At 37.0% G+C, this 16,635-nt stretch overlaps 1 protein-coding gene across 2 annotated transcripts in view; it reads left to right on the top strand.

The window, feature by feature from the left end:
- Positions 1–16,635, top strand: part of RABEP1 (rabaptin, RAB GTPase binding effector protein 1) — a 104,028-nt gene that overhangs the window by 65,061 nt on the left and 22,332 nt on the right. For both annotated transcript variants that reach the window (XR_014298392.1, XM_082680155.1), the window contains exons 6-11: positions 2,514–2,649; positions 5,701–5,879; positions 7,890–8,021; positions 12,649–13,116; positions 14,372–14,476; positions 16,276–16,392. Coding sequence is in view for 1 of the 2 variants with exons in the window: in XM_082680155.1 (XP_082536281.1) it covers positions 2,514–2,649; positions 5,701–5,879; positions 7,890–8,021; positions 12,649–13,116; positions 14,372–14,476; positions 16,276–16,392 (1,137 nt within the window). In the remaining variant the exon portion in view is untranslated. The remainder of the gene's footprint in view (positions 1–2,513; positions 2,650–5,700; positions 5,880–7,889; positions 8,022–12,648; positions 13,117–14,371; positions 14,477–16,275; positions 16,393–16,635) is intronic.

Consider the following 16,635-nt stretch of genomic DNA (forward strand, 5'->3'; position numbering starts at 1 on the left):
CCTACCTACCAGTATTAAGACTTAGAGTAGCTTTACTGTTACTGTAGCTACTGTAATTAAGATAGTTTGTTGCTGGTTTAAAGATAAACAAATGGACCAGTGGAACAGATAGAGAGCCCAGAAATATATCCATATATATATGGAAATTTGATATTTGACAGGTGGCATTACAAGTCAGTGGGAAAAGTATGGATTATTTAAAAATAGGCTTTTAAAATAGTTATAAATATGGATTAAAGTGAGGTTAGCTTTCTACCTCACACTTTTCAAAACTTAATTTCAGTGAAATGTTTAAAAAGGAGAATATGTTATGTGAGATACAAAAACATTTCTTAAATAAGGTAAAAATACTATGAAAGAAGAGATTGACAAATTTGCCTACATTAGAATATAAAACTTCCTTATTAAAAGATACCACAAAAAGTTGAAAAGAAAATTATAGACTGTTAAAAGTTATCTATACCTGACAAAAAATTAGTGTCCAAAATTAATAAAAATTGCCATGTCCATAAGTGACAAATGGCCCAACAGAGAAACAAGCAAAGAATATGAACGAGCAGTTCACAAAAGAGGAAGTTAAGGAATGTGAAAAGATATTCAGTCTCACTAGAAATCAAGGAAATGTAAGTGAAAATCAAATGCCTTTTTATTCTAACCAGATTTAAGCCGTACAACATAAATTTGTTGTGTTTATCCACGATTGGAGTGTGTGAAACTCTTCCCACTTTTCAGCTGCTGTTGTGAAGTTGGAATCCCTGTTGAATATTTTGGGAGTTCTCCGGCCCTTGTTACTTGCCTTTACTTTCTCCTGCACAGATGCTGATACCATGTAATTCCATATAGATAGCTTTCAGTGGTTTGTCCCCACCCTCTAATTATTGCTTTTTTTTCTTTTTGGTAGATGTTCATGTATTCTGAGTTCTGTTATCTTATTAGTTCTGTTGTTAGGGTGTGTGGAATTCAAGAAAATCCGTGTACCACACATTCACTGTCACCATCTTCCCAGAGTTCTGCTCAGTAGCTGTTGAATGTTAGAAATTAATTCGTTATTTATAGAGTCAAATATTTATTCTAAGAAGTAATAGCTGATAGAGTTAGTGGTTATATACCACCATTTTATATCTGACATATTGACTTTCCTTTATCATTAACTGAATTACCACCTCTCCAGGTGATAGGGAAAGTGCCTGACAACAGTCAGCACTTTGTCATGCTTGGTTAGTGTATAGTACGTTTCTGGTTGGCTGACAGCCTCCAGTGAAGCATCAAATGGCAGCTTAAATAATCATTTTAGTCCATGACCAGTGCTAATGTATTGTATTAATGGTCTAGGAGTAAAGATAACTGAAAACAGATCAGCCAGCTATTTCAAGTTGAAGAAATGGGAAGATAAAAGGCATAAATATAACCTTGAAAGTGAAATTAGACATAACCATTTGAAAAAGTTGAAAGTTAGTTTAAATGGCCACAATTTATGATGGGCAATTTGTAAGGAAGGGTAGAGCAAGTGATTCTTTAATCACTTTCTGGGGCAAGATTGCATTTTATTTTGGTTGGAACTATTTCAGATATTAGACTATATTGTTAATATTTGAAAATTATAGTTAATTGTTCAACAGAAATAAGACATTAAAAAAAAGATGTGATTTTAAAAAGTATTCTGCACTTGGCTTCAAGTTTATGTTCATTACAGTATGAGACAGGTTGTTTTTTCCATCATGGCTTCCTCTTTTTTCCTTCCATGAATTTATGTCTATGAAAATGTCTCCTTTTTGTAAATTTAAGGCATTTGGAATTACCTCACCAGAAATCAAAGAAAAGCAAACTTGAAAGAGTATGATACCATTTTTATCTTTAGAAAATACTGTTTAAAAAACAACAAAAATAAGGGGCTTCCTTGGTGGCGCAGTGGTTGAGAGTCCGCCTGCCGATGCAGGGGACACGGGTTCGTGCCCCGGTTTGGGAAGATCCCACATGCCGCGGAGCAGCTGGGCCCGTGAGCCATGGCTGCTGAGCCTGTGCGTCCGGAGCCTGTGCTCTGCAACGGGAGAGGCCACAACAGTGAGAGGCCCGCGTACCGCAGAAAGAAAGAAAGAAACAAACAAACAAAAAAACAACAAAAATAAAAAACAAAAAACAACAACAACCTGGGTTCACTGAGTATGTGATAAAATGAGCACATGTGTATGTTGCTCTGGGAATACAAATTGGAACCATGTTATTAAAAGCAAGGTACAAAACTGTTATGTGTAATCTCAATTGTATATTTACTCTGGTGATGATTATGGATAATTCTTACTATTAATTATTGTCAATTATGTTATTTTCCCAGTTTTCTTTAGTAAGTATATGTTTGTTTTGTAATTAAAAATTATAAATGTTAATTTGGGGGTAAATTTAAATTTACATAAATATAAATGTAAACTTTTTTCAAGGTACCTCCAGAACTTACCATCATACCTAAGGTAGACACTGTTGGAAATTTTAGTTTAATCGAATTGCATCTTTTTCAGGTTAAAGAACTGAATCATTATCTGGAAGCTGAGAAATCTTGTAGGACTGATCTGGAGATGTACGTGGCTGTTTTGAATACTCAGAAATCTGTTTTACAGGAAGATGCTGAGAAACTTCGGAAAGAATTGCATGAAGGTAAAAATATATTCTTTATATTTTTAATCTCAGTCTGTAAGAGAACTATGTAAGTAAAAGTGATATTGATTAATAACAGTAACAAATTCCAAAATGCCAATCTAACATGTTAGTGATTCAGTTTAAGCTTTGCAGTTGGTTTGAAAAGATATTTGGATTGTTAATGGTTTCTGTTTCCTCCAGGACCCCAGTAAGAATTCATAGGGCACAAACTCTGGGCAGAAAGATAATAGGAAGTTGCTGCTTAAACTGCTTTTGCTTCAGACCTATTTTGGTGGAGGTGAATTAGCAAAAGTGAAAATGGGACAGAGAGGGCAGATGGTAGATTCTAGTGTTCTTAAGTAGCACCCCTGTTTGTAAGAGATAATTTTGATTTCGCTAGTCTGGTAGCAGAGTGATGCAGAAATTGACTCTGTTTTCTCAGGATAGGGGAAATAGGCTCATCCTTTCCCATTAAAATATATGTTTGTCTTTAATTCTTTTAGTGAATCTTGTATACCTGAGATTCGTAACCTTTTTGTGTCACAGACTCCTTTGGCAGTCTTGTGAAGCCCTCTCAGAATAATGTTTTTAATACATAAAATACATAGAATTATAAAAGATATCAATTATATTATAAAACAGCTATCAAAATATAAATAACTGCAAACTTATAGTAATAAATGTGCTATTTTATCAATGCATTAAATAACAAGGTCTAGTACCAGGTCTAATAACTACTGTAATTTTGAAGTATGATGAGCATAAATAATATATTAAGATATCTGCAACAACTGTACTGAGATACAAAAGTATCTATGACTCCTGTTAGTGACCAAGTCATGGGTATTGTTATACTTACTGTGGTTTGTTGTCTATATTTTATAATTGAAGGAAATGATAAATTTCAGTTAGAGTTAGTGAAAATAAAGATCTAAATTTTTACCTGATCTAAATGCATGGACCTCTTGAAATCTTATATTTGTTGCAGGTTATACTAGTAACATGTTTTAATATGAAAATTTAGGACTGTGGTCATGGAAAATATAGCTCTTCCATAGATAACTCAGGTTTGCATAGGAGTTAGGTTTTTATCCCAAATAGTGGGAAGTTGAAATTATATAAGCCTACAGAATTATTTTATAAAATGTTATTAAAGTAATCCAGTGTTTGAGTCTTTGGCTCTCAGGAAATGCTTTTCAAAAGTGCTGTTGCAGTCAAAAAGACACTCAAATTCTGAAAGGATGTCCAGAAGAAAAAGGACTTTCTGTTTAACCTATGTGTCCCAACCCTTCCAGAAATAGTGCAAGACTACCAGACCTTCCTAATATACCTGGAGAAGTATCTGAGAAGTTTCACTAAAATGAGTAAGGGGGTAGAGTAATTTCTACTGAAACATTCACACCAAAAAAGTAGTATTTACGTGAAAAGAAGGTAGTTAAAAATTGAGCAGCAGTGTAAATTAGAGCCTAAATTGGGGAAATTAGATATGCAACCAAGTGCAGTGCAGTTTCATATCATATGTGCTAGGAAGTGTGTTAGGAGGCAACGGTGCCATGAATAGGCTTCTTAAAAGAGGTTGTTAAGTGGAGTTTTGAAAGATAGGTAGGTGTTTGTCAGGTCGTCAGAGAGGAGCATGGCATTCAACGCCATTTGCATGTGGTCCAACAAGGTAGCGAAACTGTAAGAAATATAGTTCAGCAAGGTTAAAATGCAATAGGCGTTGGAGCAAAATGTGAGACAGGAGAGGTAGACATGGGCCAGATCCTGGAGACCTTATGCTAAGGATTCTGGATTTTATCGTATTGGTAATAAGGAGGCTCTGAAGGATTTAGAAGTATTTTTTGTCCTAAATAACAGCTTTACCGAGATAAGGTACCTGTTCAGTGATGTTTAATATATTCACAAAGTCGTACACCATCAGCACTACCTGCCTCCAGAACATTTTCATTACTCCAAAAAGAAATTTTGTACCCATTCCCCGTCATTCCCTATTCTCTTCTTCCCCCCAGCCCCTGGCTACCACTAATCTACTTTCTGTCTGTATAGATTTGCCTATTCTGGACTTCTGTATAAATGGGATTGGGATTATATAGTATGTGGCCTTTTGTGACTGGCTTCTCTGAAGGGTTTTAAGCTTGAGAGTGGTAATGTTTTACCTTCTAGAGAGTTTAGTTTTACAGCAGTGTGGAGGATAGAATACAGAGGGCCAGACGAATGGCAGGAAGGGTTATGAAGAGACTCCTGTTGTAGTTGTCTAAGTCCTAAATCTAAGGCAGAAGGCAGAAGATGGAGTGTCATATCACACAGGAAGTAGCATTAGTAGGCCTCTGTCACAGTTGAATGTGTTGGGTGAGGAAAAGTCAGAAGTATGAGTTGTCTCTCAGGTTTCTGGCTTGGGTAACTGGGTAGATGGGCTGATAGATGATACCATCTATTCTTTTTTTCCCAAAGAAGGTGGCTGAGCTGATGAATATCAGTAACACAAGCATTTACAAAGATTCTTTGACTTATCCTGAGAGGTCAAAACTAAATGGACTCAAGAAGGATTCCTGGATAACAAGATTTATTCAGAATGTATTAAAGACAATTAGGAGTGGTTACTGTGTGTTTTCCCTTTAGAGCAATGTTTCCCAAATTGTATTCCCTAGAACATTTGTTACGTGAGTGGCACTGTGGAAAGGATTTTTTTGTCAAATATATTTGGGACGTATTGTATTATATATCAACTTACAAGAGAACATAGACATACTTAAGACCCTGAGTTCAAAGTCCTGCAGTAAAGAAATCTTTAAAAAAAAGTTTTTAACCCAAGGTTTCTGAAACTCACTGAGCACAGAAATCTTTTTTTCACATGTTGCTCTTCCTAGGAACACACTTTGGGAGACTCTGCTTAGACAGGTGGTGTGGGGACAGCTGCCTTGTCCTATGGCAGGTTGCCCCTGGGTTCTTGTCAGAGGCAGAATCCCAGACCGGATGGACCTTTGGTCAGGTCTAGTCTAGTTAGTCCTATGTTAAAGAAATTGCCTACCATTAAAATTCAGTGTTTTTGATTGGGGGATTCCTAAACAGTATGCCATCTCTTGGAGCAAGAGCGACAGCAGCACAACCAGTTGAAACACACGTGGCAGAAGGCCAATGACCAGTTCCTGGAATCTCAGCGTTTGCTGATGAGGGACATGCAGCGAATGGAAATTGTGCTAACTTCAGAACAGCTCCGACAAGTTGAAGAACTGAAGAAGAAAGATCAGGTGAATACCAGTTTTGTAGGACTTGTTTGCCTTGTTAATAAACCACTCCACCCCGACACATGATCATATTTCTTTATGTATATTATAGATTGACTTAAGCCTGAAACAAAGTTGATGCATGCCATTTCAAAAAACATAATAGCTACATTTGAGGGATTTTGCTTTTCAACTTTAGAAATGGCCTTGTCTGGGGGGAAGGGGGAAGAACTGATTTAGAAATGATCCTCTTCAGTCTGCAGGATGCAGTAGTGCATATTTCTGAGAAAATCTTTCTCTGCAGTTCTGTCCAGTTCTCCTAGGGCTCCTGAATTGTGTTAATCCAAGCCATGTCTTTTGTGACATTGCTCTAAAAGCCTTATTAGACAGTGATGGGTGGGGATGGAGAGGCTGAGTGATATGAAAAGGCAGGTGTCTAGAGGGCTGCATACCCAGGATCCTGTTTTCTCCTTATCTTAAAAAACAATTATTTAAATTATATGAGTAATACATAAATACATTCTCATGTTAAAATATTTTGGTTTAAATACAAAGTGAAAAAATAAAGTGATAAAGTGAAAATCTCCCTTGACATCTCACACACTTCCTTCGCGGAAATAACCACTTTTGTAATCAGGAATAATCAGTTTGGAAGGTAGTATTCCACACCACTTATATGTGTTTATAAGTGTATATTCAGGTTTTTTTTCCCCCATACAACTGAAATCATAGTATAAGTATTTATTCTGTAGCTTATTTTTCTCATAAGCATCATCTTGGATATATTTTCACTTTAGAGATCTATCTCATTCTTGTTAGCTGGTAACATGGATGTACTATATTTGATTTAATCCTTCTCTTTGTAGTGGGCATCTAGATGGTTTCTTCTTCTTTTTTTTTTTTTGTCATTTTAAATAGTTTTGCAGCTAATATCCTATACTATGTTGTGTATGTGTGCAAATATTTCCCTAGGATAGCTGTGTAGAAGCTTTTGTAGGTACTGTAAGAAATATTTTAAATTATCTTCTGTAACTTAGGTTAGATTTTGTTTTTCAGAAGTTTCTTCCTTTTTAAATTTCTTTTCTCTTAATTGATTCATTCATCTTGTGTGTAGACACAGTCAACTTGAGGATTTAGATTCTAAAGTACAGATACAATCATGCTTTTCCTGCTTCCCATTAGAATAGTCTAAATTCCAGAACTGGTCATTTAAGGCCTATGTGCCAGCGTTGTGCTAAGGCTTTATATGTAAAGCTTTATCTCATGTGGTTCTCAAAACAGAAAAACACACAACAAAAGTTCCCATATGAGATAGGGACTAATGGCCTATCTGAGGGTTGACTAATCTCTGATTCCAGAGTCTAAGCACTTAATCACCACCCCCTTCTTCATGTACCTCACTGCTCATGTGCCTGCCCTCTTTTTAGTCACATGAGATTATTCAGTATTCCCCACATGCCTGCTCTTCCTTGCCCCTCTCCCTTTTACATACTTTTCTCCCTGGAACCCTTGCTTGTCTCCTCTCACACAATTGGCACTCATTTTACTGATTCTTCAAGATCCAGCTCAAGTGTTACCTTCTTTCGGCCTCCCTTTCTAGCTCCCTCAGATGAAATCTTTGTTTTCTCTCCTATAGAACCTTGTACATGCCTATATAGTGATGTAATCGTGTATTTGTCCCTCCCCACTAGAGTGTTTTGCGGGGGGGGCATTGAAGGTATCTTTGATCTTTGTTGAGTGAATTATTACATCAGCTTCAATCATTCATTGGTATTTCATATAAGTTTGTACATGTTTCAGATGAATGTGTAATGCTGTAACTTTTTCCTATTTGTTTTACATAATAAGCCGAAGGAACATTCTATGTAAATTTTCTTTCTCAAATCACTTGAAGAAGAGGTGGGTGATTTGCTCTCTTTTGTTTTGCCTTTCATGTAGTATACTTGTATATTTGTTTTGAGTGGTTAAAGAACTGTGGGAATCATTAAGTATAGATTACCTGGGTAATATGTATTTTTTCTTCCTAACTTTTAGGAGGAAGATGAACAACAAAGACTTAGTAAGAGAAAGGATCATAAAAAAACAAATGTTGAGGAAGAAGTAAAAATACCAGTAGTGTGTGCTTTAACTCATGAAGAATCTTCAGCCCAGTTATCAAATGAGGAGGTATAATGAATCTATAATTAAAATCATCGTATACTCAGCGTTAACCATTTTTAGCTTCTCATACATCAGTTAGTTACATTGTTCATATGGGAAGTGGGTAGTAGCTACTAGCTGAAAATTAGATAAAGTGATAATACTTTATTTTCAACTGTTTTTACAGTATTACAGGTAGTACACTTTGAAACACGCAGTTTCTCTCATGGTCTGCGAAACAATTAGACGTTCTTTTTTCTAGCGGTTCCAAAATTAAAACGTTAGAAGAAAATTTAAATAATATCTGCAAAATCTTTTTTGATATGAATAAATGTTTCTAATACTTTGAGCTTTTGTTTAAAAGAGATTTTATCTAAAGTATTGAAACACTTAATTCTCTATGGCCTGTATTTGAGTATTATCAAGTATTAGATCTTAAGCCCTGAGAAGAGTGTGTGGGGTTTGGCAGATTGTGATGGAGTAGGGTAGAACATTTCAGGTATTGGGAATGGGCAGAGTAGAGAGACCTGGAGGTGGAAAGTGTAAAGTGGTGTTCCTATGGCCTCATCGCCTCTCACCCACATGTGGCAAGGGCCTCCTCATTACATTTTCTGTCTTCAGCCTGTCCCATTCCACTGTACCCTCAGCATTACTGTCAGATTTATTTTTCTTAAGTGCAGCTGTAGTCAGGCTACTCCCCTAGTCAGAACCACCACTCACTCCCATTACCTACATAATTAAGTGCATCTTCCTCACTCAGACAGTCAAGACCCTTCATAATATGCACTCTCTTTTAGCCACATTGCTCATCTTGTTGTGCTATACTCTCTGCCTTGCACATTGGTTCCTTTACCTGGAATGCTTACCTCCCTCTGCCTTTCTGAGTTCTGGAATTCTTCTATTCATCCTTCAAGACTCAAGCTGATATCTCTTCTTCAGGGAAGGAAATGCTTCTGTTAATTGACTTTAGGGTAAAAACTAAGTTCCCCAGCTTGCCATACAAGGGCCTTTGGAGTTGAATTGACCCTTCCAGCCTTAGCATACTCTCCACTTCATCACAGCCAGACGTTTCTACTAGCTGTCCATGCTCATGTGCATTGTTTATACTGTCCCTGCTGTTTAGAGATTCATACTTACTCCCCCACCACTACCTCCTTTCCCTGCCTGGTGAACCAGTTTCAGGTAAATTGGATAAGGGTCTTTTCTCACTTTCAAAGGTATTATGTTTCTGTTTAGTTTGCAGATTTACGCTGAGCCATGTAAAATCTACTTGCTGGTGGCTCATATTTCCATGTTTATGGATTATTTGACATTGAAAAAATGCTTTAAAAAATCCTAGTGGACACTGAAAAGTATGATGTAATTGTTTTTGTACATTCTTTCTCTTGGCTCATACACTGAGAACCTTGCCCTGATTCTGCTTTGTCTTTTTTTTTAAATAGACTTCCAAGAGAATGTCTCAATTTTTGCGTACTGCCAAATATTATGTGGTTTCTGCATCATGCAGTCCTGTGTCCAGGAATGTTTGGCAAAGTTTCAAACTTAAAAAAAAATATTTTAGCAGGAAAACAGGAAAAGGAAATTTGTTGTGATTTACAGTGAAGCACTTAAAATTTTTTAATAGTGTTTTAACAGACTTATACTGTATATTGTGCATAACATTTTCTGACATTGAAATATAGCCTTTCAGATCTGATGTTTTGCAGTTTGAATGTTGAATGTACTTGTTTTGTATTGAGAGGCAGTGACAGTTTACTTTAGCCTGTTGATTTAAAGTTAATATGGAATGCTTTGGAGACTTAGATATATTGCTAAAGCCACTTAAAATTTGTAGGACCCTATATCTTCTTTAACCTAAATGCTTAGAATATGCTTTTCTCACCACAAAAGTAATATGTATTCATTATGGAAAATCTGGAAAGTACAGAAATTCATACAAAATAAAAATAACTAATAAATTCTACTAGCGATACTACCACTAGTATTCTACTAGAGATACCACCACTAACATTTTGGTATGTACCTCTCCTTTCCCTCTTTTTCCATTTCCAAAGGTAACATATGTGTGTTTCTATTTGTACTTTTTAAACATAATACAGATTGTAACTGTACATGATGTTTTATGTACATTTTTTCCCCCACTTAAATCTGTCTTTAAAGGTTTTGGCACATCAGTAAGTGTTTTCCCCCACAATGATATTTAATGACTAACAGTATTTCAGCATGTAAATGTACCATAATTCCTTAGTCTCCTACAAATTGATTTGTGCCCAGGTTTTAATTTATAAAGGTGACCAAGTGGTGACATAGAGAGGTTAATGCCATTGAACAAAAAGTTTAATGTTATAGTCCCTCTAGAAATGAGAGTCATGGTACACTGTGCAGAGTCACATGGAGAAGCACCAGAGTTGGTCATGAAGTAAAAGCAGGAGCAAGGGGAAAGCATGGACCACAGCCATTATTGGGAGTTTTGAGGGAAAGGTAGGGCAGGGTAAATAGCATAGGACTGGCTAGTTTGAATAAATCCAGTGGGCTTTGGGGCATAGAGTCTATCTTCAGTTTTCTGGTACCTGGCCCTGGGTTGATTTAGAGCAGGGGAAATACTGGCTTGGTGTGTAAGAGTTAGATAAAGGAGTTGGTTGGGAGTATCGACTTGAGATTGGCTGATTTAGATGTGAAAGACATATTCATAGGTAAGTTGTTTATTATTTCTAGGAATTAGCTAGTTTGGAAGAGGCAGTCTCTCCTCAGCCAGCAAGGCCTTCAAAAGGTCAAAAACATCATAAAATATAGAAAAGAAGCATGATTAACACACTAACGGATAGTCAATTGTTTCATTTTTCACTAGTAAAAAAATTTTCATTATTATGAGTAATGCCATAATGCTATTATATATAATTCTTCTTTGTATAAAAGTCATGGACTTACCTGATTACTTCCTTCATGTAAGTTCTTGGGAAGAGAACTGCTGAGTTTAAGAGCATAAGCAAACATATTGTTGAATCATCTTTCAGAAACAGTGTAACAGTTTACATACCCCTACAAGTATATGTTCCTTATAAGTATTGTTATCAGCATGGTAGTCTGGTGTTTTTTAAATGGCCCTCACAACTTTCTTGCCCCTATCCCCTTCCTTCTTTGGTGTCACAGTAGCATTGTGTTAATATATGATAGCATTAGATGTCGTGTTCCTTTATAAGCTAACAGAATGCTCTCTCTCCAGTTTTTATTAGGGTGCTTATTTGGGACCTTTGCCATAGCTAGCTCAGTATATACTAGATTTGTGTTCCTCAGCCATCGGAATTTCACAGATTAAAAAATCTTAAAAAAAAAATTTAAAAAGAAGTAAATGGAGGAATTAACATAAAAGTTGTCAACTTTTTATTATACCAAGTAAGGATATTTTTAAAACATTGAAAAATAATCTGTATTTTAGTCTTTTCCAGTTCATAAAAAGAAGGACATTTAACAACAAAACGTAGAAAGGATAGTATCTTAAAATAAAAGCCAGTTCTTTAAATTGAATAAATTTAGTTTCAAGAAAAACTTGCTACGTTTTCCTTGCTTTCTGATTTTCCTACAAACTGTGCTAGAATGGTACTGGTGTGCTTTTTTGACTTTGGGAGTGTGCTGCACCACATTAAAAAAAAATTGAAATGGAATTCACATAACAAAAAATTAACCATTTAAAATGTGCAATTCAATGGCCTTTAGTACATTTACAATGTTGTGCAACCATTACCTGTCTAGTTTCAGAAGATTGTCATTGCCCCCAAAAGAGACGAGACCCCTTATATCACTAAGGAGTCACTCCCTACTCTCCTTTCCCTTCAACCTCTGGCAATCACTAATTTGTTTTTGGTCCCGGTGGATTTACCTATTCTGGATATTTCATAGAGATGGAATCGTACAGTGTGTGACCATTTTCGTCTGGCTTCTTTCACTTGATGCAGCCTTATTTAACATGTTTACACCTTGCTTGAAACTTAGTTTCTAGCGTACAACATTATCCTCATTTCCCTTCTGTTCTGGGTACTCCTTCCTCTGTCCCCAAAATGGACAAAATTGATGTTTCTCAGGGCCTTGCCCTTGGCTTTCTTCGTATCCTACAGACTCATCCTAAGTGTTCTGATTTGCTGCCGTGGCTTTAATTATTACTGTATAGTGGTTACTCCCAAGTCTCTATCTAAAGACTTCTTTGTCCCTCTATTGGGTGGACGTCTCTACTTGGATATACAGCAGGCACCGCGTGTTCCATATACCCAATACTGAATTTCAGGAGACCTTCCCTGATTCTTATGTCTGGGCTGAATTCCTCTCCTTGAGCTCCCAGAGCATTCAGTACATAGCTGTAGCCTGTCATTTTATTGAATATGATATTCTAATAGCCTGTTTACTTGGTTCACTTGTTTATTTTTTTCATGAAACTAAGCATTTTGAAGTCAGAGATTGTTCACATTTGTATCCTGAGTGCTTGGTTTAGTGCCCAGGATATAGAAGACACTCAATAAATGTTTGTTCAATGAATATATGAAGGCAGCACACTAAAGATTGTCATGTGTAACGTGTGGCAAAATACTTTATAAAATATGGTAGTTTTTCTCTTTGAAAATATCAGGAATTGTCTAACTGGCAATGTATTTTCACATTTCAGGAGCATTTAGATAGCACCCATGGTTCAGTCCATTCTTTAGATGCAGACTTACTGTTGCCATCCGGGGATCCGTTCAGTAAATCAGACAATGACATGTTTAAAGATGGACTCAGGAGAGCACAGTCTACAGACAGCTTGGGAACCTCAGGCTCACTGCAATCCAAAGCTTTAGGCTATAACTACAAAGCAAAATCTGCTGGGAACCTGGACGAATCAGATTTTGGACCGTTAGTAGGAGCAGATTCGGTGACTGAGAACTTTGATACCGCCTCCCTTGGGTCACTGCAAATGCCAAGTGGGTTTATGTTAACCAAAGATCAGGAAAGAGCAATCAAGGCGATGACACCAGAACAAGAAGAAACAGCATCCCTCCTGTCTAGTGTCACACAGGGTATGGAAAGTGCTTATGTGTCTCCCAGTGGTTACCGCTTAGTCAGTGAGACAGAATGGAATCTCCTGCAGAAAGAGGTGAGTTATCTTCCTGGCTTCTCCTCTGCTCACTTTGAGGGATACTGGGTAGCTCTGGATTTATTGTTCATTCAAGAGATGGTCCCTGGCGTCAATGCTCGCACTTGTTGCCAGCAAATGAGTGTTAACCTGTATTGTCTGAGCCTTATCATTGTCTGCTTTGGCTGTTCCTGGTGATTATGACAGAGAAGGGAACTGACTAGCTGATTGTGTTAAGTGTGAACTTCTCCACCTGAAGTCACATCTCTTAAGTTGGAGCGATCTGCTTGAATAGCATAGCTAACTTTGTGTAGCCCGAATTTGGTTTCCTTGCAGTTTTCTATAATCTCAGTGTATTCCAAGATGCATATTCTTTCATCTTTCCTTGAGGTCTAAAGTACAAATGCTTTTCAGCAGTTGATGCTTAGAATGAGTTTAAGGAGGGGGTGGAAAATATGGGAGAGAAGGGAAGGCAACCTTTAATGAGGTTAATTTTCCCTCTAATAATATTTGCAAACTCAGAAGTAGGATTAGGAGATAAAAACTTAAATATGTATTTGCATAGTGCTTTACAGATTACAAAGCCTTTTCACATACCCCTTCTCTTTGAGCTTCTTGATAATAATGAGACAATCAGGGCATGATTTTCTCCAACTTATCTGTCTCAGAAAGGTCAAATGAGTTGCTCAAGTTTCCCCTTCGACTTAGTAGCAAAACCTGGGTTAGGATACAGGTTTCATGACTTCCAGTGCTTTCTTTTACTCAGGGCTACTTCTCTTTAAAGAAGCTGTTGATTAGCAAGTGGTACAGCTTATTAAGCCTGAAAGAAACTGTTCTCCTTGGTCTCATGCAGAACGTTTGGGAAGGTGCTATTTAATTGTTTCATACCTCCTTTGTGCTTGGAGCTGGTGAAATGGTTAATTTGCACTCCACCCTTCCCCATCCCCTCCCTTGTTGGGTAGTATTGATTTAAATTGTGAGTGCCATGGTGTAGTACCTTGTGCTTTCCTTGTGTTTCCCTCAAATGCGGTGTTTTGTGACCCTTAGCCTCTTGATGATAAAGTTGTGTCCCTTGTTTTCCTGTCATACTTATATTGAACTTATGATTTTTTAGAATCCAGCTCTCTATTGTAACTACTTGCCATAAGTCCCTGAATAACTTGTTTACTCCATTTTCTACTTTGAGTAACATAGGTAAGACTGCACGTGTTCCTCAAGTATGTGATGTAGACTTGTTTTGTTCTGCCTGATAAGAGGTAATTTTGGTGCCCTTCAGGTACATAATGCTGGAAATAAACTTGGTCGACGTTGTGATATGTGTTCCAATTATGAAAAACAGTTACAAGGAATTCAGATTCAAGAGGCTGAAACAAGAGACCAGGTGAGTTTCTTTTGGGGTGTGCGAAATTGGTGAGCTGTTGTAGTTTTCATTGGAGGTGTTGAATTAATTGCCCTTCACCCCTCCCAATTTGCTTTATGAAGTATATTCATCTTGTTAAGTCTGAAATAATCTGGTACGTGCAACGTCAGTTACATTTCCAGTGGGAGCACACTATAGAATTTTTGCTTTTGTGTGTCTTTGCTTCATTAGCTTGACCAATACCACACAGGTCAGCTCAGCTGGCATATCTCCTCTCCCAACCTGTTCCTTCTGCCCAAGGCCTAGAAGTGTTATTGTCAGGAATGCATGCACACGGAAAGTGCTTTATGATACAGAGATTTAGGGAGATAAGGGGTTGGGTTGACTGTTGCTTCTAATTGGATAAAACTTAATTGGATATTACATTAATCAGTATTTGTACTCTTCATTGCTTATTGCCTAATTCTTGTCATAAATTTGTTGAAGTAAGTTTAATTTGCAGGGTCACAGAAATTAAGATTTGGTAGATTAGGTATGCTGAAACTGACAAGTACTTTTCCAAATACAGTGCCTAATAATGGGTTCCCTGATAACATTTAGGAAATGATGTAGAACTTCATGAGAGTAAACTTGTGAAAGTATAGGTAAGGAAAAAATAACTTTTTTCTTATATTTCCAAATTGTTCTTTGGTTATTATGGAGAGTGTTACCCTAGTCTTCAAAATAAGCTTAAGCAGGTTAGAATGATGGTTTAATATTTTCAGATGCCTTTGGCATTAATTTTCTCCATATATGCTTTATTTTTTAGATGGCTTAGAGGTAAATTTCTAAAGCTATTTGTGAAACCTCTATATCAGTGGTTGGTCTCTGATAGTGTGGTATAGGAATGTGGGGTATCTTGGATTCCATAGTCGTGTCAATAGACATTTTACTCTTGCTTCATCTGTGCAGGCACTTCGCTGGGTTCTGAGTATTCAGATACAGAGAGAACACCGTACTGCCCATAGGGAGCTTTCAGTGTTGCAATCCAAGCCATCAGTTCAATATGGTTTGTTCCTGTACATGTACACGTAGAACTAGAGGATGAGCAGAGGCATCTAAATTAACTGTGGGCTGTTAACTAGGGAAGGTAACAGTTCAGCTAAGTTTGTTTTAGAGCTAGAGTAAAAATTAATTAGGAAAAGAAGTGGAGAAAGGGTGTTCAAGGAGAGGAAATGTATACAGAGGAACAGTTATGAAGGAAAATTGTGTGTTCTAGGAAGTATGAATAGTTTATGTGGCTGGGCATAAGGGGGGGTTGTGTGTGAGAGAGAGAGAAAGAGAGAGTGGAGAGAGAGTGGGGGGAAAATAGTGGGAGAGGAGGCTACAAAGGGAAGGCCATGATGAGATCATGCAGGGAGGGGTGTGATGACTGAAGGGATTTAAATTTTACCCTGAAGACTTTGGGAGGTATTTAAGGATTTTAAGTAGGGAAATGATATGATTTGACTTTCATTTTAGAAATATTTATTGTGTTAGAGTGGATTATAGATTGGCAGCAGAAAATAGAGTCAGGGAGGCCAGTGCCCTAGCCTAGAAAGACCCAGGAGGAAAAGCAGATATTTTCTAATGAGATAATGGATATGAAGAATGTTTTGTTAACTGTAAAGCACAGTATAGTTGTCGAATGAGGTAATTCATCTCAATTTTTTCCCAAATTGACAAATTTGTTTCTCAGGAAAAAAGATTAGGTTTAAAAAAATTTTCTGGAGGTAGGGATTTTTTTTTAAACTTATGAAAATTCTGGTACTTCCTTCTAATTGACGTTTAAAATTGCATAGGTGAAAAAGCTACAGGTGATGCTAAGGCAAGCAAATGACCAGTTAGAGAAGACAATGAGAGATAAACAGGAGCTGGAAGACTTCATAAAGCAGAGCACTGAAGATTCAAGTCACCAGGTAAGTGAGGGTTTTAGAATGTGGCCCCTGGGAGATGACTGAGTTGTTTAAATAAAAGCGTTTTGAAAACCTAGTAAGGTTTCTTTCTTGCCCTGAAGATCTGGCAGTTCTGTTTTCCCTCAGATAAGAATATCTCAAACTGATCTTTCTCTGGTGTCTGTTTTACAGATTTAAGGAAAGTAACTTTTGCAATAACTCGTTAGTAAATATCAGGAGGCTCTGGTTCTCTTTTCCCCTTTGACT

Source organism: Grampus griseus, assembly GCF_964374135.1.
Source record: "Grampus griseus genome assembly, chromosome: 20".
Lineage (NCBI taxonomy): Eukaryota > Metazoa > Chordata > Mammalia > Artiodactyla > Delphinidae > Grampus > Grampus griseus.